This window comes from Vigna unguiculata, chromosome 4 (genome assembly GCF_004118075.2).
Source record: "Vigna unguiculata cultivar IT97K-499-35 chromosome 4, ASM411807v1, whole genome shotgun sequence".
Taxonomy (NCBI): Eukaryota; Viridiplantae; Streptophyta; class Magnoliopsida; order Fabales; family Fabaceae; genus Vigna; species Vigna unguiculata.
Window position 1 is genome coordinate 1004661 of NC_040282.1, and position 26727 is coordinate 1031387.

The following is a 26727-nucleotide window of genomic DNA, read 5'->3' on the forward strand; positions in this document are numbered from 1 at the left end:
TTAGATTGATTTATGAGTAATAAGTTTATTTATTTGTTAATTATAACTTACAAACCCACTTAAAAGCTTACGCATACTCATTTAATTTTATTTAATTATAACAAACGATATTATCAATTACAAGATATTTTATATATAAATATAGAATTAAAATATAAATGAATTTTTAAATAATTAATACATTCCTTACTTAAACTTTATCACATACATCTTAAGAGTCTTCATTCATTATTTTTTTTAACCATGAAAAAAAATTAATTGCTCGTATATTATCTTTTTTTAGTATTGTGTAAATTGAGTTGAGATGGTTTACTTTCCTTTCCTAACATGTAATGGGTTACTAATCTTAATTTTACATAATATTGATAACAAACCAAAATTATATATATATATATATATATATATATGTAAATTCCTGAGATTTTTGGAATTATTTTCAGTAAAACTGACATAAAAAACTCAATAATAAATGTTATTTAAAATATAATCCTATAGGTCCAAAGAATATATATATATATATATATATATATATATATTAATAATAATAAACCGAACTTTTCAGAAAAAATTACTTCATACTAATCACATTTCAAATCTTTCACACAAACAAATTGTGGCTGTTATTCACTGTTGTACAAACTGAAAATTTAATGCAAAATCAACTGTTTATTTGCTTTTAGAAGAGCAGCATTAACAATGAGGAGATGCAGCAAAAAGAACACAAATGTAACAGACATTAACTCTATTGCAACATTAATTATGCTTTTCCTTAAGGATCAATGGCAGAAGGAATGCAACTGATAGAAGTTAAGAATTCATTATGGATGCCATGTGATAAGAAGACTTTCAAAGATGAACTTTAAACATTCGAAAATTTAAGTCTCATATGGAAATAAAAGTTTTTAAAAGTTCTTTTTATGTATGGCATTTACAGGTCAACATAAATATTGATTATTTACAAAAATATAAATTCACTTACCTTAATGACAGTTTTTGTGTTAGTGTACATGAATAAGATTCTGTATTATATTTGTCAACAGTTAACCAAATTAGGCACTTCCTAGTTCTACTGTCTAATGTCTATAGTTAGTTACCAAATTAGGCTCTTCCCAGTTCTACTGTCTAATGTCTATAATTAGGCTTGAAGGAAAATTCTTTGATGGTCTCACACAAATTAACTATCATTGATAATGTAACAGTTTGTGGGGACATTTCTATTCATGTTAGCAAAATCACAATAATAGCAACATTCGGATGTAGCAAGCAATGTACAATTGCATTCCTGTGGTGTAAAAAACTTATAAGGAATGTTGCAAAGGAACACTGAATAACTTGGAAGATTGGTAAATGGGTGGTGGCCAACCAACATTTAATTACCACAACTGTAGACTTTAAACCATACTGAGATATTGCACAAGTGTTCATAAACATGGAAAATAGAATCAGAACACATCATAAACCAATCACACCCAAAAATGATAGTAGTTTTCCTTGCAGGGTGTAAGTCATATAAAACTATAAACATAAATTAAGATGAAAAATATGATACACAGCATCATTATGCTAAAGGTACTTAGGTGTCATGGACTCAAATAATAGAGAGGGCAATATTCACTAAATCAAATGAATGAATGAATGGCTCAAGATTTTCCTATAAGAATGTTGAGATTCTTTACACTTTTTTTTTTTTTTCAGATAGTAAAACTTGGTTCAGTAAAGCAGATGGTGGTTGGTGGCCACAGCTTGGATACTGATCATTCCATTTTGGTATGTCCCTTTTGGTTGACATGAAATTTGCTGGGGACAGGAATGGTTACAACTCGTCTCATTTCAAATTGGGGAACTGATAACCAAAACATTCTTGCAATCATGATCTTTTAGTGTTGACGCAGTTTTGCTATATGAATAAGGTATGACCTCCCCCAAGCGGTATTTTTGGCCTAAATTCCATATGCACCATCAGGAAGGGACAATGCTTGAAATGAATACTCTGAAATAATTAGGATGCAGAATCAGGTCCCAAAAGACAAGTGCAGACAACAAAGAAAAATATAACAAACAGAAAGAATAAAAATAATAAGGATAATCAATGTTCAGGGTGTGTCATGAATTCTGACAACTTGTACAAGAATGCAGTGAGAGAGGTCAACTTACTGGAATGCTTTGTAATTGTCCTTGTTCAGTGATCAGAACAGGAAGGCTTCTCCTTGCGGCAACTGGGATAGATTTTAACTTGGGGAGAGCTTGTTTTGCTGATAAACTGGCATAGTGTAAACATGGAGATGTTCTGTCCATTAGCTGCTTGGTTTCATTCACTGATTTAACCTCATATTGGATAAAGTTTTTAGAAAGTGGATATTTTGATAACTCAGCCAGATACAGCCAATCAGATTCAATCATTTGTCGCACCTTAAGTACTTTAGTATGACCAACTACACAAAAAGTGCAACAAAAGCTCCTGGCTTCCTCACTCAAATCCATTTCATAATCCACTAAACCAGAAAGTTCATCTTCATCAATTTTATTTTTCAAACTCCATGTGAGAATGAATCGATCCATAAAGTAATAAAATTTTCCTGGCTGAAGCGATTTTCTAAAAGGGGTAACAGTTTCACCTCCATGCTTTGATGCAGAGTCAGAAATGGTCTCAGTTGTAGACCTGAAGTAAGCAGTTTCTTGCTTCTGCAAAGCAAGAATATTATTGTAGGTTGATTCACTGATTATGTTTAACATTTTGGCTTCGGTCAAAATTGAAGTAGGATTCACATCCAAAAAGTGTACATCTGATGAATCAGGAACGAAGTGATTTGCAAATGAGTGATCATCCTCTATAATTTTTTCTAACTCATTGGCAGCACAATGCACTTCTTGTCCATAAGAGAGAGACCAGAAAAATTGCATCTTTAATGGCAAAGCACAATCATCAGCACAGCAGCAGACCAGAAGTCTAGACCCTCTAGAACCAGGATCTGGACAAAGGTAACAACCCGCTGCTGTGATAGAGTTCTACAAGATAATTGAAGACAAAATGAGAAGTAAAAAATGTTGAAATTAATTAGATATTTAGATAAACTTGTATGTTGTAAAGGAAATATTAGATAAACTTCTGTGATTTTGTTAGGAAAACAATTTGATGGAAGCAAATTTACCTTGCATGGAAATGTACGAATGTAGTCCATTAGCAATTTCATAGCACTGCCTCTGACTTGCCTTTGCCTTTGTGATACAAACTAAAACATGAAATTTGACAGCAATTACAAGTGTTATATATAAAAAAATAAGATTCAAAAATAAAATAATCATATGTAATATTAGAAGCACCTGTAAGACCAAGGAAAGAAATTTCATCAGGCATATGTCCTCAATTTTCAAAGGACAAAGAATCTGTAAATCAATAACAGCATAACCATGCTGCAAAATAAACCACGCAACGATCCCAACAAACATGTTATTAGTAAATTTCAGGGATATAAATTAATATAACTTAAGCAACAAAAAGACAAAGGGCTTCTATGTATTATTTTCCATAAATCAACATGATATTTAGCTATTCAATACTTAAATTCAAGTGTTATTCATATAAGCAATGAATGGAATAAGAAGTAAAGTGACACTCACATCCTTGATAATCACAGCATCACGTATCAAGTTATAGCCAATTTGATCAACATATGTGCGTGTTATTCTGCATGCAGAAATTATTGATTGAAGCTCAAACTTGAATTTAGCTGGAAATATTAAAAAAAAAAGTCATTTAGACAACTCAGCCTGTATTTTCCACATAAATCATGATTATAACACTTGATCTTCAAGACCATAATAAAATGTTAGTGGATATATCAACAACAACTCAATTTTCAGCATACAGAACAGATGAAAGAAATTAGTGCTGAATGTCAAAAAGACTCCTTATTGAAAGGAGTCTGTCATTAAACCACACATTCAAAGAAGTTTACAGAAGAAAGAAGTAGTGACTGAATATTACAGCCACATGGAGTCATTCTTAACAGAGACTGTCAGGTGGACAGTTACTTGAGATAGTAGGGGGCAATAGACAGATTGTAGATGTCTAGAAGGCAATAAATTATAATAAAGGGGGAGGTTGTATAATCAAGCATAGAAAGCAAAATTCATTTCCTCCCCTTTACTGCAAATACTGATAATTTTTCAATTGCACATGCACTATGTTGTTTATGAACCATGTTTACATAATTCAACCAGTTTGGGATGCACCAGAATGAGTGCTTTCCACCCAAAAGAGATGATTGCTAGAAGATCTTAACAAATTCTTAGAGTAACATTAAAGAAGTCATGAATCACATTAACAAAACTTACAAGATGATAAATTTTTCAGCACCATTCTTATCCTATTACGTGCATATAATGAGCTTTGATTAGTAGGGTCTTCCACCCAATCCTCACTACCTCCTTGGCATATCTGTACAAATGATTTTCATCATAATTATCAAGTATGATCATAAAAAGGGCAATGCATATAAAATTAATATCTAGAACCAACCTTGTACATATCTTCCTTTGAAAATTCGAGAAGAGGCCGCACAAGAAGAATGCCCTGGTTTACCTGAACTTCCTCGTCGGAATGAGTATATGTAGGGAAAATCTGGGAGGTAAAAGGCATGCCTGCAAGTCCAAGCACACCACTATTTCGAGAAAGCCTTAAAATAAATAACTCGGCCTGCATTGTTTCTCAACAATCACTACATGTCTAACATCTAGAGCAAGCCTTAAAAGGTTACAGGATAGTAAAATACCATTAGTCATTTCTCACTCAAAAAGTACTTATTTCATAAAAAATTGTCCTAGGTATTTGACCACATGCAGACTGTCTATGCCAAAAGATCAATAAATCACTTCATGATCAATCATAAATACCTAGATGTTGGAAAACCACCTTAACTGTGGTCAGTCATAGCCCGCCTTAGTGGTGGTCTCTTTGGGAGTTCCTTAATTGCAACCTACGGTGGGAATAGAGTTCCACACCAACTAGTAATATAGCTTTAATAGAACATATATAAGTTGGGTACAAACCTCAATAAGATGGTTTTATAGGGTTAAGTTATGTCCAAACCCAATGTTCTAAGACTAGAGTTCCTACATGTGACATGCAGTTTGAGAAAATGAAGAATAGCAGACACAAGTAAACATATAGTATCCTCAATCAAACCTGATCATCAGCATGATGTGCAATAAGCAATACCCCAATCTGGTGTTGGGCACAAACTTCTTGAAAGATTTTGTATCTAAAGTTCAACAAATTATAATCTGAAATTAGTATACTTTATCAAAGTTCCTAAGTTCCCAGAACAGATTTATAATACTTCTTCAAAAAAATAAACAGATGCAATAACCTCATTTCACGGGCAGCTTCCTGCAAGTGACCCTGTTTTGGTCTTCCTATTGGCCAATCACAGCAGGCGATCTCACACCTGATTCCTGAAATAAGTGTCTATGTTATGTTATGTCAGCCAAACTTATAGCTGGAAAAGTTCAAGACCTCGGGTAATGTTCCCACACTATGCATGCCATCTAAAATTTGTTATATCATTCTCTTCGTAAACCTCCAAAATTTTTGATAAAGACTCGTTTATTTATTTAATTTTTATAAAGAATGTCATTTAAAAATATTTTTCACAGACCATCACGTGAAAATCTAAGATGAAAAGATCCATATCCCATTCATGCAATCACAGATGAAGCAAACACATTTGGACAACGAACCCATTTTTGAAACTCGTTGAGAAACGACGTTGGCCTCCTCTTTGCTCTCTGCTCGAAGACCATGATCAACAATTATTGCCAGTAACCCATCTATGAGACCACCATTCTCGGTTGTGACAACATTAGCTCCAGCAGTTTTCCATCCAGCAGTTAACACACAGAGTGCCATACTGTCAGGGCCACCAGAGACTCCCAAAGCTGATAGGACAAAGGCATCATCATAACATCAAACAGTTAATATACAATGCAGTGAATTACAAGTCCATTGCATCATCAGCAAATTGAAAATAGTATAAATGCTTCAATCCCCTTTCAATTACTCAACATTCTACTTTTTAAGTTTGATGCTGACACAACAATTATAAAATGGGCACACACCAAGTCGAGCTAACAGCAAAATTTTTCAAAAAAGATTCATTTTTTCTGAATGATATAAGGTGTAAGACAAAGAGAAGCTGACCAATTCGGTGATGGGGTTTGAGACCAGCCATGGCCATTCGTCTGGCAAATGCTTCTGTGTATTTAGAAATGTCGATTGAACATTGGGAAGGGGAAGATGGGGAAGAAGACACGCTGAAGCAGCAAGCCAATGGCAGAAGATGATGATGCTGATGGTGCACAAGTTTAAAACCAAATGAAAGATTGAAACTTTTCGGTGGGATTTTGGAGATGGAAGCAAAGAGACCAGTGAGAGTTGGCGAAGATAGGATTAGCCCTCGCCCCATAGCCACTTTCTGTCACAACAAAAATCACTTCGCATTTTGTTTGACTATGAAACCAATGAAAATATTTTCCACAGAAATAAATAATTTAAGAATAGGTGCTTCCTTTATTTCTTAATTTCTTAGTCAACTGTATTTTTTTTAAGAAAATATTGTAATATTCCTCTTCTTTCTTATTTGTTTTATAGTATAATTTGTTTTTGTTTTATAGTATAAAGTAGTATCATTAGTATAACAAATATATACAGGTATAGGTTTCTTCAGACATGAGTTTTTTCAGACTGTGAACCCGCTAATAATCTTATACATAATTTATGATTTATCAGTATTTTAATTTCATTCAATGAAAACTAATTTAAAAATATCATTACCAAATAACCAGAAACCAGTCAAGTAATACAACTAATTTTGTTCATTACATGCATTTATGAATATTTATTTAAGCATTTAAGAGAATTTATTATACAATAGCTTACCTTTTATAAAAGTAAGTATGGATTTTTATTTTTCTTTTATTTAGATAAATTAAAGTCAACTCAGGTAACAAAAGTAAAAAAACTAAAATAATATGAAGAATATTTTGTTATGCTTTTAAAAAATATATTTCACTCTCTTATTTCATATAAAAATAAATCTTTAAACAAATTTTAAGATAATAAAAAATATTTAATTTTTTAATTAATCTAAATGACTTCAATTCCATTTTATACCAATTAAGAGGGAAGGTGCAAACTTCTCCCTTTTAAAAATATTTTTGAAATAGATAATATAATTTTTAATGTTTAAAAGTTTTTTGAGGAAAATATGAATAATTTCACTCTTTTTCAATACAAACATATTGTTATTGCATTTTAGTTACCTATATATATATATATAGATATTATATATTATTATATCCATGATTAATAATATATAATATATATGATTATATATGATTTAAAGATAATTAAAGTAGGATTTGAAAAAATGTAAAATAATCTTAATATTTAAAAAATTATGTAACTAATCTTAAAATAAAATAAAAAAAGTTTGAGAAATGGCTGATGAACAGAGTCTGAGAAAAGAAGATCCGAGAAAGAAAGAGGAAAGAAGCAACACTTTGACATGATTGAGACAAAGTGATACCAACATAACACAAACCAAACCAACCCAAACATCAACTTAGGCAGAAACACCTCTCTCTGTTTCATCTCTCTCTATCTCCAATGTAGGAGCAGAACTATGGCCACCATTCCTCACCAATGGAGTACCTTTTCACTCTCTTTCCTCATTCTCTCTGTTACTCTCTTCCAAAACCTAACCCCCAATTCCTCTCCTCCCCCTCCCAATTACATCGTTGCTTTCCGCAACTACGCCGCCGTTGACAGCCACCGCGCCTACCTGGAATCCGCCCTCCGCCCTGAGGGATGGCGCTGGATCCCGCGCCAGAACCCGGCGGCGCAGTTCCCAACTGATTTCGGGCTGGTGGCCATCGAGGATTCCGGGGTGTTGGACGAGATTCGGAAACTGGGGTCGGTTAAATACGTGAGCTTGGATGTGAGCTACAAGAGGGGTTTGATGACGACGGATCAGAGACGCAACAAGAAGGTTGGGGCGTTCGAGGATGGGACGAAGAAGCGCCCCGGGAAGATCTTTACTGCGATGTCGTTTTGCGAGGCCGAAGAAGATGAAAAAAGTGTTGGCAATCACAGCAGTTCCGTCAAGTGGGGGCGGGAATTAATGATGCAGGTTAAAATTTATGGTTTTCTGATGTTGGCTATTTGGGGGGAACGAGAAAGATTTAAACTTTGATTTGGTACCTTTGGTTATGGTTGTTGGATTATTTTGTCTATGTTGCGTTATAATCTGTTTGGGTGGAAACTCGAAATTACGAATGGAATGTGGAAGTTATCCTATTAGCTTCTTAGTAAACATGAAAATCACATTAGTGGATTCTCGACTTATCATCTAAATTCACATTGAACACCGTGATCCTAATTAACCTGATTTTGGGTAAATGTTCACCTATTTGGTCTAACGATGAATACCTGATTATGAGTTTAAAATTGATTTTGAGCTGAAGCTTGAATCAGCTTTAGGTAGCTTTTTCGATTTATAAAAACTTGTATATTTTAATACTAACTCGCTTTTATGATGAAAACATCTACACATAAATCACTCTACTTGAAAATCAATTTTAACATACAACATCAATTTTGTAGACATCACAGCTATATTTGGATTTATTAATTGAAAGTGTGCAGTTGCATGTTTTGTGGTTTTTGGGTTTTGGCAGAGATCACAAGTTACTTCAATGTTTGGGGCTGAGGATCTTTGGGCGAAAGGGTACACCGGTGCCAAGGTCAAGATGGCTATATTTGATACTGGCATTCGAGCTGATCATCCTCACTTTCGTAACATCAAGGTAATTATTAATTTGAAATTATTGCTTTTGGTTGATGATGGATGAGTTGAGTGATGAGGAAATTTACAGGAACGTACTAATTGGACGAATGAAGATACGTTGAATGACAATCTTGGACATGGGACTTTTGTTGCGGGTGTAATTGCTGGTGTAGATTCTGAGTGCCTTGGTTTTGCACCAGACACAGAGATTTATGCATTTCGAGTGTTCACTGATGCACAGGTAATGCCTGTTGGATGCTATTATTGAACTCTTTTCTTGCTTTGGAAGTGGGAGGGGGTTGAGTTTAAAACTTTTTACTGCATGGAAATGACATTTCTTTCACCCTAACTCCAAAATACCGTCATTATAGATGCATGATAAAGCAATGAACAAAGGTTTAAGAACAAATGATAAAAGCTATCAAGCTCTAAAGGAAGAACCTAGATGTATCTTCACCAGTTATAAATACATTTTTTTTCTAGTTTTTCTGCTTATAATTATTTTATTCTAGAATAGTTAGCAAGATTTTGAGAAGATTGCATTCAGCCTGTTGCAGGTATCATATACATCATGGTTCCTTGATGCCTTCAACTATGCAATTGCAACCAATATGGATGTGTTAAATTTGAGCATAGGTGGGCCTGATTACTTGGATCTCCCGTTTGTTGAAAAGGTAAATTTATTGTGCCTGTCTGTTCCTGCTCACTAATTCATAGTGAAAGATATTATTTTGTGAATAGTTATAACATGACATGTTAGTTTCTCTGCTGTAACTCTTATGTTTAAAGAAGCCATTATTTTTTTCTGGTACTTGTATGGAGTAATGATTATTTCTTTCACATAGTACATAAATGTCCTTTTATAGAGCTTTATGGTAACAGATATGGGAGATAACAGCAAATAATATAATCATGGTTTCTGCAATTGGAAATGATGGACCACTTTATGGAACTTTGAACAATCCAGCCGATCAGAGTGATGTCATTGGTGTTGGTGGTATTGACTATAGTGACCATATAGCCTCCTTTTCCTCACGTGGCATGAGTACATGGGAGCTTCCTCATGGGTAACATCCTTGTATTTGTTTATATTTCGTTGTTCCTGTCATTTGTTAAATATTTTTGATGACAACTTCTGTATTTTTTTTCCTAGCTTTTTGTTTATGCAAATACTTTTAGTGGGTGAAGAATGGAAATAGAGTTCAAACAACTAATTATCCATATTTCGTTGTGAGGCACCATCTCCACTTACAACTTGTAGCAATCCTATGTAAAGAATTGATGAGCTTTCTATGAAGCCTCGGTCATTGTACAATGGCCTGTTAATGTTTAACTAACTTGAAAATATTTTTTATTTAATACATGAGTTATTCTTCTCCTCTTTTTTTTTTTTCTGTAGCATCTTTAATTCGTATGCAAGTTTGCTTTCTTGTTTATAATTTTTTAAATTATACTGACATATGTACCTTATAGTTATGGCCGCGTGAAGCCAGACATAGTTGCATATGGACGGGACATTATGGGATCAAAAATTAGTGCAGGGTGTAAAAGCTTATCTGGAACTAGTGTTGCAAGTCCTGTAGTTGCTGGTGTTGTATGTTTGCTTGTCAGCGTCATTCCTGAACCTGAGAGAAAAAGTATCTTAAACCCAGCAAGCATGAAACAAGCATTGGTTGAGGGTGCTGCAAAGCTTACTGGTCCTAACATGTATGAGCAGGGTGCTGGCAGAGTTGATCTGTATGTTCTCTTCTTTACCTTTCTATTTTATTTGGTTTTAAGATATATCTTAATGGGACACACAATTTACCATAGCAAAGCAATGGTTTCAGAGTTATTGTTTCTATGATAGTTCTGAGCATTTTATGAACCATGCTGGGAAAGGAATTAGCATGAGTGTATGTATATATACATTCATAATTGATTGGTCAAACCACATTCGATCAAATTGTAAACATATATGCAAGGTTAGTGAACTTGAGAGTATACGTAGACTTGTGGGGGCTTCATCTCAGCTTGTGGACTTGTAAGAGTCTACTTCATATGGAAAAAGAAATAATACTTGTAAATATCATACTAATTCAATACCAGAATTAAGCAAAATTAAACAGTAATTCAACAAATATTAATGAATAAAATTCCTATGTAAATCAACAACCAAGTCCCATCATAGAGGTTTTGCATGACTTAAAACGCAAGAGCAGAACTCTATAATTTTTTATAAGAACAGAAATGAAAAGAAGCAAAAACTCCCAAAGTACGTAACAAAAATAAAGGGAGAATGTGTCTTTGTAGAGCAGAGGAGACAACAATAGTGGCAGATTGCATGTACAAAAATAAAGGGAGAATGTACAACCAGTTTGACATAACTGATTTTGGGCCAACTCAACAGGTTTCTACCTGTTTAAAATTATCCAATGTTTGGGTTAATTGGCCTAGACATTTGACCATTTCGCCAATTTTTTACTCAAGCTGACTAGATATATAAACAATTGTAATTGCCAGGTACATGAATAATTGTAATGTCCCAATACTTTATGGAAACCTTTTAAATAGGTCCATGTAGTTTTAACCAAAACTGAGTTTCTTGGTTTTGGAAATTTCATCACCGGGCTTCATTTGGACCTGAAGGACTACAATCAAATAGCTTTTGAAATTATCGGGATTTATTTGTGCTTTTAACTACAATGATTTAAAAAATTCCAAATAGTATTTGGGACTTGCTACATTATCTGACTGTTCTTAAATCATGTTTTCATATTTGCTTACTTAATTTTCAGGTTAGCATCATATGAGATTCTTAAGAGCTACAAACCTAGGACAAGCATCTTTCCCAGTGTTCTTGATTATACAGATTGTCCTTACACATGGCCATTTTGTCGTCAGCCACTCTATGCAGGTGCCATGCCTGTCATCTTCAATGCCACCATTTTGAATGGAATGGGTGTGATTGGATACGTTGAAAGTCCACCAAAATGGCACCCTTTTGATGAAGATGGGAATCTTCTAAGCATACATTTTACTTATTCTGAGATAATTTGGCCTTGGACTGGTCATTTGGCTCTTCACATGCAGATCAAGGAAGAAGGTGCACAGTTTTCTGGTAAGATTGAAGGTAATGTGACTCTCAAGGTTTCTAGCCCCCCAGCTCAAGGAGAGAAGGACCCTCGAGTTAGCATCTGTGTGCTTCAATTAAAATTAAATGTGGTACCAACACCACAACGATCTAAACGAATTTTGTGGGATCAGTTTCATAGTATCAAATACCCTCCTGGATATATTCCTAGAGATTCCTTGGACGTTCGCAATGACATTCTTGACTGGCATGGGGATCATCTGCATACAAATTTTCATATCATGTTCAACATGTTACGAGATGCTGGTTATTATATTGAAACACTTGGTTCTCCTCTTACATGCTTTGACTCTCGGCATTATGGTACACTTCTGTTGGTGGATCTTGAGGATGAGTACTTTCCTGAGGAGATTGAAAAACTAAGAGATGATGTTGTAAATACTGGTCTGGGATTAGCTGTCTTTGCTGAGTGGTATAATGTAGATTCCATGGTAAAGATGAGATTCTTTGATGACAATACACGGAGCTGGTGGACTCCAGTCACCGGAGGTGCTAACATTCCTGCACTTAATGATCTTTTGGCTCCATTTGGGATTGCTTTTGGAGATAAGATTCTGAATGGTGATTTTTCACTTTTGGGTGAGCAGAATCGGTATGCATCTGGGACAAATATAGTGAGGTTTCCAAGGGGTGGTTATGTTCATAGCTTTCCCTTCTTAGATAGTTCAGAAAGTGGAGCCACACAGAGTGTGCTGCTAACTTCCGGCTCAACCAAGGTGTGACATGAAACCTTCTATCTCATTAATTATTTATATTAAAATAAACATTGATAAATGTAGCCTCTGAAGGAAAAAAAATAGGTTAAATAAAAGATATTTTCCAATTTCTAAATATGGTTTCTTTTTGGTGAAACAGGCAGATTCTCCAATTCTTGGTCTCATGGCAATGGGCGAAGGTCGCATAAGTGTCTATGGGGACTCCAATTGTTTGGACAGCAGTCATATGATAACAAATTGTTTTACCCTTCTGAGGAAAATACTGGATTTTACCAGTGAAGATGTTAGAGATCCAACACTTTTCTCCGATTCAATTAAACAAGACTCTCCCTTGTATGAAGCTGACAATCGGTTGCCATCCCGCAGAACTGATGTAAATTTCTCTGCGTATTCAGCTATTGTGGGTAAGGAATTGATCTGTGGAAGTGACACAAGGTTTGAAATCTGGGGAACTAAGGGCTACAACTTGCAAGTGAGAGGAAGAAATAAAAGACTACCCGGTTTTCCTGTCATTGATTTGGGAAGGGGTTTCAATTCATCCTCTGCCACTTCTAACATTAAGCGGCCTAGGTTGACTGTAAGAAGAAAGGGTGATTCTCTGGGGAATAGGTACTTAGGCCTGTTCTATGGAGATGAGGTATGAAAATGAACAACTATTGTATTGGTCATTTAGTGTTGATCTTTATGTTTGTGATCAAAAACTTCATATTGCTGATGTTTGATCATTTCTTATAGCCTGATGCACCTGTGCTGGTTGTTGGTCATTGGTTGGTTCCTTTTGTTGTTGCAGTAACCGGTTAGTAAAATACTTGTTTCTTAACCATCCATTTTTGGACTATTATATTTATGTTGTTTATGCTTTCATGTATTTTACTTCTGGCAGGTATTTTGCTATTGAGTTTTTGGCGCATTCGCCAAAAGAGGCGTAGACGAAGGAAAGGATCAAGTTCTGGTAGATTGGCCAATATAGTTTAGCATTACATCAACTATTGTAACTGTAACACTAGCCTCCAAATATACCCCACTGTAGCATTAGCAGCATAGTAACATCACTCACCAACGTCACTATAGGAAAGTAGTCAAATAAGTTGTCTTATTTCCTAGAGTTGTAACATTTTTGCTGTTTTGGATGCTTTTCAAATGCAAACTTTCTGATAGTGAATTCATTTGATGTTTATGGGTTTTGGTAGAGCAAAGTATTATTATAGCTAATTAATAACTAATTATATGTAGTTTTCTTCTTTTCTTAACTTCTTAAACTTTGAAACTTTGACTTTCTTTAAATATATAGTTGTGTGCTTGTTTTCTATAATTATGTAAAATTTGTGATTAAGGTCTAAAACCAATTTTCTAAATGATTTCAAATATATATTCTTTAAAAATATGGTAACTTTTATATTTATATTTATGGATGAAGACAAAAACAAAATATCGTATTTATTTATTTCAAAATTTTGATAATGTATTTTTAAATAAAAAAATATCTAATTCAATCTAAATCCATTGTCCAATCTAAATCCAACTAAGTAGATAGAGATTTAAATTTTAAAAATAAAAAAATTATTTAATCCAAATACAACTAAATCAATTGGGTTTGAAATAAAAAAAATGGATTTGGATTTGGATTCGAGATAAATCTATTTAATGGACTTAAACAATATAGATTTCACCTTTTATGGATTGCATCTCAAACTTTGATTTTTTTTTATTTGTGAAGTGTTTCCTATTTGTGATAACTGGTTTTGTGCGGATCTATTATTAAATATATATTAAAATCTTTTATCTTTTTCTTTATTCATTCAATTTAAACTTTCATATACTTATGAAAGAGACTAATAAATTATTAGACGAAAATCATGCGATATTATTTAAAATTTTGAATTTCTTGAAACTGTGTTGTGTTATTTGCTTTCATACAAAAACAAAATATTTTAAACTTTCATCTTTAATCCTAAATTTTTAAAATGTTATTTATGTGAATTCAATGTCTTACGTTTTTTTCTTTAAATTTGGACAATAATAATATGTTACAACTTCATTTGTACTTATTTAAAATATAATCCCACAAAAAAAATCTTTAGAATGGAATGAAATGTTGAATTTTTGAGAAGTTTTTAACTAAATTTATATTCTTTTAAAATTTTAAAATTATTTATTTCTTAGACGAGTAAAATAACATAAAATTCACTTAGATTTTTTTCAATTATATAATATTAGATTCATTTATATATATATATATATATATATATATATATATATATATATATATATATAAATATCTTATTTATATGATTAAATTTTCTTATTTCTATAAAAAATTTCTTACGTGTAGTTCACTCTCTATATTTTTGTATAATTCTTTTATATATTAAATAATTATAAAAAGAATATCATATATATATATATATATATATATATATATATATTTCGTTACGTGTAGTTCATTCTCTATATTGTATATAATTCTTTTATATATCAAATGTTTATAAAAAATATTATATATATATATATATATTAAATTTAAAATATTGTACTTTAAAAGTATATAATATTAGATTTTCTTATTTCTATAAAAAATAATTTTTTTTAGTCCACTTTCTATCTATATATTTCTTTTATATATCCAATTTATTTGTATATTGATCTTATTTATGTATTTAATCTATTTATATTTTTATCAATCTATTTATTATTATAAAAATACATAAAAGAGATAAATTAGTGCAAATCTACAATTAAAAATTTTCAGAATCTTCTATATCCTCTCAATTATCTTTCATTTAATTTAAACTTTCATATTCTAATATGTGATCATTATCTTTTTGTCAAAATCATTTTAGTAGTTTTAAATCATAATATATATTTATAATGAAATTTAAAATATATTTTTATATACTTTTTATATATATTTTTATTTCTAAAAAGTTTATCTTTTAAAAATTATATATATATATATAATGTATTTTTTTGTTTATTTTTATATGGATTATTACAAGATATATATAAATGATTATCTATTATAATTTATTCAAATATGAAATCAAGTCCAAATTTTAGGTCCGATCCAATTATGAAAGTCTATATATTGAAGGTTTGGTAGATGTTAAAATACACTTGAAGAAGAAACTTCTTCTAAATACATTTGACGATAGAAGCTCATTGTGAAGGTCGAAGACATTTGATTTCATCATCATTCTAGTACTCAGGTATGTTTAGGAGTAACTAACTCCTTCATTCATATGGGTTGAGTGTAATGAAGTATTAATTATTTGTGGATTCATCATTTAATATTATTCTTTTGCATCATCTCTTGTGTTTTATTCTTTTTTCAAATGTATAGTCTAGGAAATTTGCACATAAGGATTCAAAAAATAATTTGGGAAACTTGATTATGATTAATAGTTAATTGATATCACATTCTAGACATAGATGTGGTCATATAGTTCATTAATGCGAACTTAATAATAAAAATGTCTAGACATAGAGTTTTTATTATTCAGGTTTAAGCTTGTATGCGATAAAATCAATGTTTGTTACAAAATGTGTGAATGTTAGAGAATGAAGTGGCATGAGATTGAAATGTTGAATTTTTGAAAATTATTTATCCTATCAAATTTCACTAAATTTACATTCTTTTAAAATTTTAAAATTATTTCTTAGATGAGTAAAATAACATAAAATTCAGTTAGATTTTTTTAATTATATAATATTAGATTCGTTATATATATATATATATATATATATATATATATATATATATATATATATATATATATATATATATATAAAGAGGGATTAAGAGTGGTGATAATCAAAATTATATTCAGATATAATCGGAACTGTTTAAAAGGAAATAAATGAGTTCTAAAATTCAGTTGTGCATTCATTCTAAAACTAAAACACTTCAATTTCGAGTTAAATAATATAATATAAACAATATATCAAAAACATGATTTTTCGATTTTTTTCCTTCATTAACTATAATTTAAAATTCGGCCAAATTAGACTATGAATATCATAGGTTTCTACCTGTAATTCACTTTTTGATATATATGAAATTACATTTAGATTTTATAACACGTGTGAGAAAGGCCTTTTTTATACTTTGAATCTTATTTTGAGTTTGTATTTAAGTGATGATTTTTTTAAGAATATCTTATTTATAAAAATAAATTTCTTTATATCTTATTTATAAAATTAAATTTCTTTATTTTTATAAAAAAAATTTTATGTGTGTAGTTCATTCTCTATATTTTTATATAATTATTTTATATATTAAATATTTATAATATATATATATATATATATATATATATTTCCTTACCTGTAATTCACTCTCTATATTTTTATATATCAAATATTTGTAATATATATATTCAATTAAGAATATAAATTTCAAAAAATCTTATTTATAAGATTAAATTTCTTTATTTTTAAAAAAATTTTCTTATGTGTGTAGTTCATTCTCTATATCTTTATATAATTATTTTATATATTGAATATTTATAATATATATATATATATATATATATATATATATATTTCCTTACATGTAATTCACTCTCTTATATAATTCTTTTATATATCAAATATTTGTAATATATATATAATAACAAATATTATAATAATTTATTTTTTTGGTTGAATAACTATTGTATATGGGATGTAACTGTAATGTTTATTTTTGTAGAGTATTATGGATGCAAAGTCAGTGAAGATGAATAAAGAAATTTACGGAAAAACTTGTATATACTGGCGAGCTGGGAGATGTAATAGAAATCCGTGCAAATTTATGCACGCAGAAACACCGTCTACACATACTTCCTATCCCGGTATCAATGCCAAAAGCAAAATTTGTGGGAAAAAGCATCATTCATCTTATAAGATTATCTCCAAGTCCAAGAAAACTTTGGTTCAAAAGAGTGAAGATAGAGACGGGACAAATGTTGTAGTGTCCAAGAAATCATCTCGTACTATATGTAAGTATTGGACCAACAACAGGTGTTTGTATAGTGAACAATGCATCAATTTGCATTCATGGTTTCAAAGTGATGAATTTTCCACAATAGCAGAGCTTCACCAACATAAAAAGGTATGCACTTCAAAATCCATAGTAATACAAAATATATTTTGGATAATGGATATTTAGAATAATAATTCAATTGAAATTGATATGATTAAATTTTTTGACATTAGGCTATAACTGGAATTACACTTCTAGCTGGAACCAACAAACTTTATTCTGGAAGCACTGATGGCACTGTTCGGATATGGGATTGCCATACAGGTCAATCCCTTAAAGTCATAAATTTTGGCACAGAGGTTAACTCTTTGATAAGTGAGGGGCCATGGATTTTTGTTGGTTTGAAGAATGCTATCAAGGTAAACACTTTTTTGTCCTTGTTTTATTTTAATTTATAATAATGTTCTACTTATAGGAGTAGTATAAGCAAATTGATTTTGTGGATGTGTTTGTGATAAAGGCTTTTAATACCAAGACCAATTTAGAGTACACTCTTGATGGACCCAAAGGACGGATCCTTCACATGGCTGTTGGAAACGACATCCTGTTTGCTGGGGCAGAGGTAATAATCCATATAGAAGTTAAATGTTATCTATGTTAAGATTTTTTGAATTGTCTAAACATCTAGTACCTTTTACCTTATCAATTATTTCATCGTAATTACTTATGCTAGAACTTTTTTTTTTTCCTTGATTGGGTTAAGAATTCTTGTTTTCTAAACATTTGTTTCTAGCGTCCATTGATTTATGTATTATGTAATTTTTAAAATTTTTAGGATGGTGTCATTACTGCATGGAGAGAAAGCTCTGAAACTAAGTCTCCTTTTGAATTGGCTGGCTCACTGATTGGCCACACTGAATCTGTGGTTTGCCTAATTGTTTCCCTAAATGTTGGATGGAATATGTTGTATTCGGGATCCATGGACCAAAGCATAAAGGTATGTCTATCGTGAGTTGATGTCGAAATATATTTTTTTCTTGTATTGTGTCAAATTTCCTTGAATTACAAAGTGACTAAATCAGTTATCACTCACTATCCAAATCTTGTTATCATGTTTTCTTCAGGTCTGGAACATAGATACATTACAATGTACAATGACACTTAATGAACATATTGGTGTAGTCACATCCCTTCTCTGTTGGGAAAAATATTTGTTTTCAAGTTCATATGATGGGACAATTAAAATCTGGGCAATGACAGAAGTGGGAACTTTGGCTGTGGTATATACACACAACGAACAAAGCGTAAGATACCTAATCATTTAGTTGTCTTTTTCGTAGAAAACAAGCTAACAATACTATTAAAGAAGTTGGTCAATTCACAAAATTCATTATGCTATTATACAGGGTATTATATCACTTTTTGGGATGCATGATGCAAATGGCAAGCCAATATTATTTTCCTCTTGTACAGGAAATTTAGTTTGCATGTACGAATTGCCATCGTAAGTAAACTTGAATTATATTTCCTCTTATACTACTACATATTACCGTGTTGGATATTGTTGCATATTTTAACCATGTCCTTTTCCTGTATAGATTTTCAGAGAGGGGCCGTTTATTTGCTAAGAAAGAGATTACATCATTTGGGTTAGTCGCTGATGGAGGACTCTTTCTCACTGGAGATGGGACTGGTTTGCTTAGGGTGTGGAAATGGAATGAGTTACCTAAGGTGGCATCTAATTAAGATGTTTTCTATATTCTTTAGACATGAATTTATCTTTTGTTAGCAAAATCCATTGTGTTCTTCATTCTTATGCATGTCATCTTTTCTGTCATTTTACATCATTAATGCATCTATGTAGCATATACATTACATCTTGTTTATTCATCAAAAGACATGTTTAAATGGAACTTCATCATCTTAACTCTTAGTTCCAAGTCTGTTCACTGATTTTCTAAGTACATTGTTCAAATATGTTTCATGATCATGAGTACTTGTTGGGAAACTTCACACACAACATTGTGAGTCTTGACACCATGACACTTAAGGAAGATAGTTTTTGCAATAATATACTTAAATGAGATATGAAATATTTTTTTGTACGGTTTCTATGGTGACACTCACTGCATTTGGTTACTGGAGAATTGTCTGTCAATTACACACACAAAAAATTAAAAAAAAAAATTGGCACCCTTTGAGACTATATGTTACTGGGGGAAAAGACACTCCTTTGAGACCAAGTATGGCAAGTGCCAAGCATTTGGTTACTGGAGAATTGTCTGTCAATTGAAAAAAAAAAGATTGTAGTAAATTGACACCCTTTTGAGACTATATGTTACTAGGGAAGGAGGCACTCCTTTGAGGCCAAGTGTGGCAAGTGCATAACATTTGAGTGGAAGATCCATGCTTAGTTGGTAGGTAAGTGCCTTCTAGGTCAGAAACCTGAGAGAAAATATTTTATAAAGAGAAAGTAAAGCTTCAAAGACTATCTATCTTAGTGTCTTGTGTCTTGCCTCAATTAATCAATTGCACTTAGGGACCCAACAAGTTATTCATTATTCTAAAAACATTGTGAAATTTGTGCTTCTTGAGATATCATTGTATGAATTGGACCTGAGATGAGATGATAAATTTTCATTTAAAAACATTCATCATTCTGTTTACATTATCAGTCTATTTTAGTTGAATATTCTTTGCATTCATACCTTAGTTTAGGCCATTTCATGCATTATTGCATTATTTGAATGATCTCATTATGTTTTATCTCTATTTCAGATCATACACTTGGGTTTTGTGTCTTTCTTGTAAGCAGGTGTTTTTAGGTGTTGAAATCACAATTTGGAGAGAGTTAGTGTCAAGAATGGAGCATATTGTACTCACTACTAACAAGAAGTGCATTCAAGGGCGGCATTCAAACTGTGCAAAAATACATTGGCATCACCCTGATCGTTGACCTAAGGCGCTTCACTTTGAATAATGACCTCTGCTCTCTCTTGATTATGTGTGTGCCTACACCTCCACAAATTTTCATGCAATCATGATTGGATTTAGATATACTTGTAAATTGTAAAGTAAATATGCAATGAACTTCTGTAACCTTGATGGAAGCAAATTTTCCTTTCATAAAAAATATATGTACATAGTTTATTAACAATTTCATATTAGGTTTGCCAATACCTTTGTGATACAAGTGTAATATAAAAAATAAAGATTTAAAAGTGAAATAATCAAATATAATATTAGAAGCATGAAAGACCAAGAATTTGTTTTTAAATCAATAACAACATAATTGATATAACATTTGATACCCCTCAAATCAAACTTGAATAAATTACACGTTTCACAAAGTTAATGTAAATTAAGATTATGCATACAAACATAGGAGTTGGATTGACTTTTATGCACAAGAATTCAAGAACAAAACAAAAATGAAGCAATATAATACTAAAGATTCATTGACTTGATATTCTTGCGAACTTTTATTCTTAGAAACCAATAACGTTATTATTAATGCAACAAAAACAGCAGGTATTAATATTAATTTTTTGCAAATAATCTTTGTTTTTTAAACAAAATTGTAAGTATTTTTTGAAAATATAATTCTAAAAAGAATTCATAGACATTTTTTTTATCAAAAGTTGTTCTAAAAAGGAACAACTTATTAATTTTAATATTTATTCAAATTATTTAATAAAAAAATTTAAAATTAATTTTATGGTTTTGTAATTATTTTTATTTTAAAAAATAAATTTCCCGACTAGTTAACTTTAATATTTGAAAATTAAATTTATATTTTTTAATGTTTTTATCTATAATAATATATAAAGAGGATTCCACTTTTTGTGTCCACATTTCAAAATTTCAGTTTTACCCTTTAAAATATAATTATAATATATAAAGAGGATTCCACTTTTTGTGTCCACATTTCAAAATTTCAGTTTTACCCTTTAAAATATAATTATTTATTAAATTTTTTAAAATTGGTCGTTATTTTAGAAGCTTTTACAAAATGGTCTATCTCTGCTTCTTCTTTTTTTTCCTATCTCTCATCTTTTCTTATATATTTCACTTATATTTTCAATAAATATAATTTTATTTATATATTAACTTAATAACATTACAATAATCACCTGCTAATATAATATCACGCATATTTAAAGAATGCGTACACACAGGTGCGATAACGTCTTGTTTACACTAGTAATAATTAAATTTATTCGTTCTAAGGATTTCGTAATTTTTATTATCCATATTTACTAAAATTATTTATTATTATTATTGATAAGATGTCAATGAGAAAAAAATTGTAATAATGCTTACAATGTCCCCACAAAGTTTAAATTCCTCCATTAATTCTCAACCTTTCTTCTACTATTTTGTCTTCTGTGGCAACGTGCATGCCAACTCTATCATCATGCACAACACCAATATTTGTTGTTTCAGTTTATCTGTTAAAACTTGTTTCGATATTCTTCGCAAAATACTAGTGCCTTTACTCTTCAACTCCAAAACAATTATTATAGAATTATCATTGCACTCTCGATCACTGTGAAGGAACCGTTCGTATCTAATTCTCTTTCATATTTTTTAAGGGCCTGCTTGTGGTTCTCTAATACACGGAAATTCCAATGTTTATCATTATTATTTAAAGAAGTGATTTTGGATTCCACAATCAGTTTTTCATCTTTCAGTTGTTGAATTGTTGTGCAAACTTTAAGAAGCAGTTATGAGTTTGTAATCTTTAACGTTGTATAATGTTTTATGTAATGTATTAATTGAATGAGAAGTACTTGTAAGTTGTAACCTTCATAGAAAAATTACTAATAATTACGTATGAAACCACATGAATGTTATAATTGAAACATAAATCAAGTTTTCTTTTACCACATTGTATTAAGAAATTTTCTTTTTCTTTTTCTGGTTGTATTGTTTGAACGACACATGCACACACATAAAAGATAAAATCTAACAAAATAAGATATAAAAACATCTTGTAATAATATAAAGTCCAAGCACTACAAAAACCCACAATCATGGCCCTAGTAAGATCAAGATCAACATCATCTCTATTATTCTTTATTCTTCCACTTGTCTGATTTTTTTTATAAGTGGGGAATGTTTTCTTTAAATTTGTTTGAATCCAAAAGAGAAAATAAGAAAAATAAATTAAATTAAATTGATGCAGCTGGAGTGATCCATTCCATAATATATAATTTATGATGGATAAAGCAATAAGAATAATCTAAATCCATCTAAGTGGTAATTGTAGTTAATAATAATAAAATATTGAATGTAGTAGAAATTTAAAGGAGTTCTGACACTCCTGATGTTAAAACTACAATTTTCAAATAAGAATATATTTGGTTGCAGAGTATATAATTATCTTATTTAAAAAGTGTTATAAATTCAATTTTAAATTCTAAAAAATAATATATATATATATATATATATATATATATATATATATATAACTAACCTAAGAAAACTAGCTTAGTTTTAGCTAAAAATTAAAGTGATTTTAAACTATGATTGAGTTGTGCTAAAAACCATCCTAAACTGGTTTTAAAACTCTCCTGTTAAAGAAAAAAATAACACTATTATAGAGGCGAAAAGTAGATGAATTAAGAATAAAAGAAACAAGGAAGTGGAAGAAAGAAAAAAACTAACATATAGAGTCGAAAAGTAGATGAATTAAGAATAAAAGAAGTGGAAGAATAAAAAACAGCATAAACAATAGAAAGAGAAAAGTGATTCTGAAGAATAAGACAGAGAGAATTAGATGCTATTGAATTATATAAGCCGAAGAACAACGCTTCCTTGCACTGAGAATGAAAATATGATTCTAGATCGGTGTATTTATAGTGTTGGCATCTGAACATCCCAACCATGTTCATCACAGAAGACAAGTCATTTTTTCGATAAGTGCACAGTACCTTCTTCAACTTTTTTTCTTTTTTTATTGGCAAATATTAGATGTTACTGAGGATAGTTGAACCCAGAACTTCTGTTAGTAAGAGGTCCTACCCAAGACTTTTCTTTCTTTTCCCTTCCATTTAATCATTAAGTCATCCTGTCTTTTTTTACTGTATTTGCCTGAGTCGGTTTTCACTTGTTAGGTTTATAAGAAAGGGATTTTACTAGAGAGATACAACACCAATGAAATCTAAGTCCAATCACATAAGATATTGACACCACTCTCGGCCCAAAACCTTAAGATAATGGGTTTATGAGTCTTTATTCTTATGTAATACTCTACTTTCTCATTTCAAACCAACGTAAAACTTATTCTCACATTTGAATTCCAAACAATTAGTCCTACCTTTTTCAAGTGATCTATTCTAGAATTTTGTGGTGCGCTACATCTATTCTACACAGAAGGATGGAAAACAACAACGTTGCTTGTTTTCAGCGATCCAGAGGAAGTCTTCCATTTCCATGCCATCTTCAACTTGGAACATATGCTACCATCAACATGACCACATATATCACTAAGAAGTGGGACGATGGATCATATGTCGAAAGCGTGGAAGTTTCATACATCGTTGAAGGGTCAAAGTGCAAACTTGCGTTACAAAGACGTGTTCGCAAAGACGGCAATGTCAACTTATTATCGTTCTTACTCCACGACAACATAATATGTTCAGACAAAGAAAACCTAAGCCTACACATACACAAACCAAGTACTCATTTTCTTTTCCCGTTGGACTCTAACATCCCATGGACGAAGACAAAGAACATTCATCCAAGGGATGGTGTTGCAGATACCAAAGTTTACTTGTATGGTAGTGCAAACAGGTGCGGCCTTCTTGTTTGGGAGTGCAAGAAAACCGATAATTGTTTGCGGCATTCTTGTATGACAGTGACTATGGCACACTATTTTGTTAGTAGCAACGGATCAGCGGTCGTTAACAGAACAAGTGAAACAACAGAAATTGGGTTTTCTGTTGTGGTAAAGGTTGGAGTGTGTGATGGAAAGTTTGATATAACAGTGGATGGTCCTGAACAACACTCTGTTTCTGCATTATTATACATGTTCGATCAAGTAAATAGAAGTGGGATTTGGAAGCCAAGCATGTGCCCTCATTGTGCTAACATTCAGAGGGAGTGTAGTAGTACACCACCAAATGCAGTAACCATTGACAACGGTGGAGAGTTCGCAGGACATGGTTGTGGTGCTTTCGTAGGCGGAAATTTCTATGTGTATAATTGAGGGAAGACTCTTTCTTGGTGTATGTATATATATTTTGGATAATATTTTGACTTTTTTTTTTTTTAATTTACCACTTGAATATTTTTTAATTATCTATTTTAGTTTTTTTAAGTGATGTGATGTGATAATTTAAAAGTGATGACATTGTGTGTTAAAAGTGGATAAAAAATATATATTTTTATGTCTATGTTAATGTTTCTTATTATATAAAGAAATTGTGAATGCATTATTTTTTTTTATATTAAAATGGTAAAAATAAAGTTATTAAACTAACCTAATAACCTAAAAGTCTTTTCCAACCTAATGTTGAGTAATTCACATCATAATATATAGCAATGCATGTGCGTGGCTATTATACAGAGTATTTGGGTGTGTGCCTAGGTACCTTATGATTTTAGTACATTAGGTGAATGTCTTATGTTTTATACTTTTTTATCTTTTTTTTTATGTTTCTTTTGGGAGATTTTATTGTTTGTGTTCAATATATTTGTTTTTGCTAAAAATCATCTATGTAAATGTTGTTTAAGTATAGGAAAGATAATTCATAAATATAAATAAAGAAAATGAATACGATGAAAAAAATACATAGAAAATGATAGAAAAAATTATAATTAAGGAGATCGATCACTTTTAAATTAAAAAATAATAAGTTGACACTAATTTTATTTATTTAATAAAAAAAATTAAAATTAATTTTATGATTTTGTAATTTTATTTTAAAAAACAAATTACGATTAGTTAACTTTAATATTTGAAAACTAAATTTATATATTTTTTAATATTTTTATAATAATTAAATTTACTCGTTCTAATGATTTCATAATTTTTATTACCCATATTTACAAAGATTTTTTTATTTATTATTGATATTACTTTTTCTCCGTATTTAAGTCATAATTGATTCTAATATCTAGGAAAAACTTTCAAACGAATTTGTTCTTACATTTTGAGGTGGTGGCATGCGAAAGCTATGGGTAATCACATTTAAATAAGAAAAATGATACTTTAACAACGTTTTTTTTTATAAACTTTAAAATTATTTATTTAAGTAAAGAAATAATATTTTATTATTTCATTTTATTTAAAATATAAAGAAATTAATCTATTTTAAATATATTTATGAAAAATTTGTCAAATTTATTAAAAACAAAGTTCATCTGTTGTTTTAGTTTATCTGTTAAAACTTGTTTCGATATTCTTCGCAAAATACTAGTGCCTCAGTGTTACTCTTCAACTCCAAAACAATTATTATAGAATCATCATTGCACTCTCGATCACTGTAAGGGAAGCGTTCGTATCTAATTCTCTTTCATATTTTCTAAGCCACTTTTCTTTTTCTACTACCACTTTGATTCCTTAATCTTCCACTCAGTACACTCATTTAGGTACAAGAACCTAGCCTATGATCATAACCACATGTAAATTTGACTTTTATATCTAATGTGGGTGATGCATGTCTTGTTTTATTCTCAGAGTAAAAGTGTGAATGTGAAATCTCATACAATAGATAATCGAGAAGTAGACGAATCAACAATCAAGCAAGTGGAAGAATAAAAAACAGCATAAAAACCAAGAGAAAGTGGTTTGGAAAAATGACAGAGAATTAGATGCTGCTGAATTAATAAGCTGAAGAAAAACGCTTCCTCACTACTGAGAGTGAAAACATGATTCTATAATAAGTGTATTTATAGTTTTGGTATTTGAACATCCCAACCATACTCACCAGAGAACCAAATATATACCTAGTTTAGTTGAGTTTACCATTATTTTTTTGAATAACTGCACATTACCTTCTTCAACCGATCCATTCCAACATTTTGTGTTGTGCTGCATCTATCCAACACACAGAAACATGG

General features: G+C 30.8%; 3 protein-coding genes across 4 annotated transcripts; 2 read left to right on the forward strand and 1 right to left on the reverse strand.

Annotated features, from left to right (window-relative positions):
* Window positions 1–1668: 1668 nt before the first annotated feature.
* On the reverse strand, window positions 1669–6511 carry LOC114181053. The gene is made up of 11 exons (XM_028067374.1): window positions 6200–6511; window positions 5740–5937; window positions 5370–5454; window positions 5186–5261; window positions 4520–4696; window positions 4336–4438; window positions 3619–3728; window positions 3322–3411; window positions 3150–3230; window positions 2155–3006; window positions 1669–1990 (listed from the first exon to the last, which is right to left on the reverse strand). The coding sequence occupies exons 1-11, from the start codon at window positions 6462–6464 to the stop codon at window positions 1898–1900; spliced, it is 2130 nt and encodes a 709-aa protein (XP_027923175.1). The 5' UTR covers window positions 6465–6511; the 3' UTR covers window positions 1669–1897.
* Window positions 6512–7543: 1032 nt separating this feature from the next.
* Window positions 7544–13866, forward strand: LOC114180240 (subtilisin-like protease SBT6.1). 2 transcript variants are annotated; one of them, XM_028066526.1, is made up of 10 exons: window positions 7544–8189; window positions 8737–8865; window positions 8935–9087; window positions 9404–9520; window positions 9729–9913; window positions 10320–10583; window positions 11624–12695; window positions 12835–13332; window positions 13431–13491; window positions 13579–13866. In XM_028066526.1, exons 1-10 carry the CDS (start codon window positions 7683–7685, stop codon window positions 13668–13670), a joined length of 3078 nt encoding a protein of 1025 aa, XP_027922327.1. In that variant the 5' UTR covers window positions 7544–7682; the 3' UTR covers window positions 13671–13866. The 2 variants fall into 2 exon arrangements, with proteins under 2 accessions (XP_027922327.1, XP_027922328.1); XM_028066527.1 differs by having other exon boundaries at window positions 8060–8189; window positions 8705–8865; window positions 13579–13852.
* Window positions 13867–17391: 3525 nt separating this feature from the next.
* On the forward strand, window positions 17392–19404 carry LOC114181999 (zinc finger CCCH domain-containing protein 48-like). The gene is made up of 7 exons (XM_028068735.1): window positions 17392–17787; window positions 17892–18077; window positions 18179–18280; window positions 18494–18655; window positions 18783–18962; window positions 19065–19162; window positions 19257–19404. Exons 1-7 carry the CDS (start codon window positions 17392–17394, stop codon window positions 19402–19404), a joined length of 1272 nt encoding a protein of 423 aa, XP_027924536.1.
* Window positions 19405–26727: the final 7323 nt, after the last annotated feature.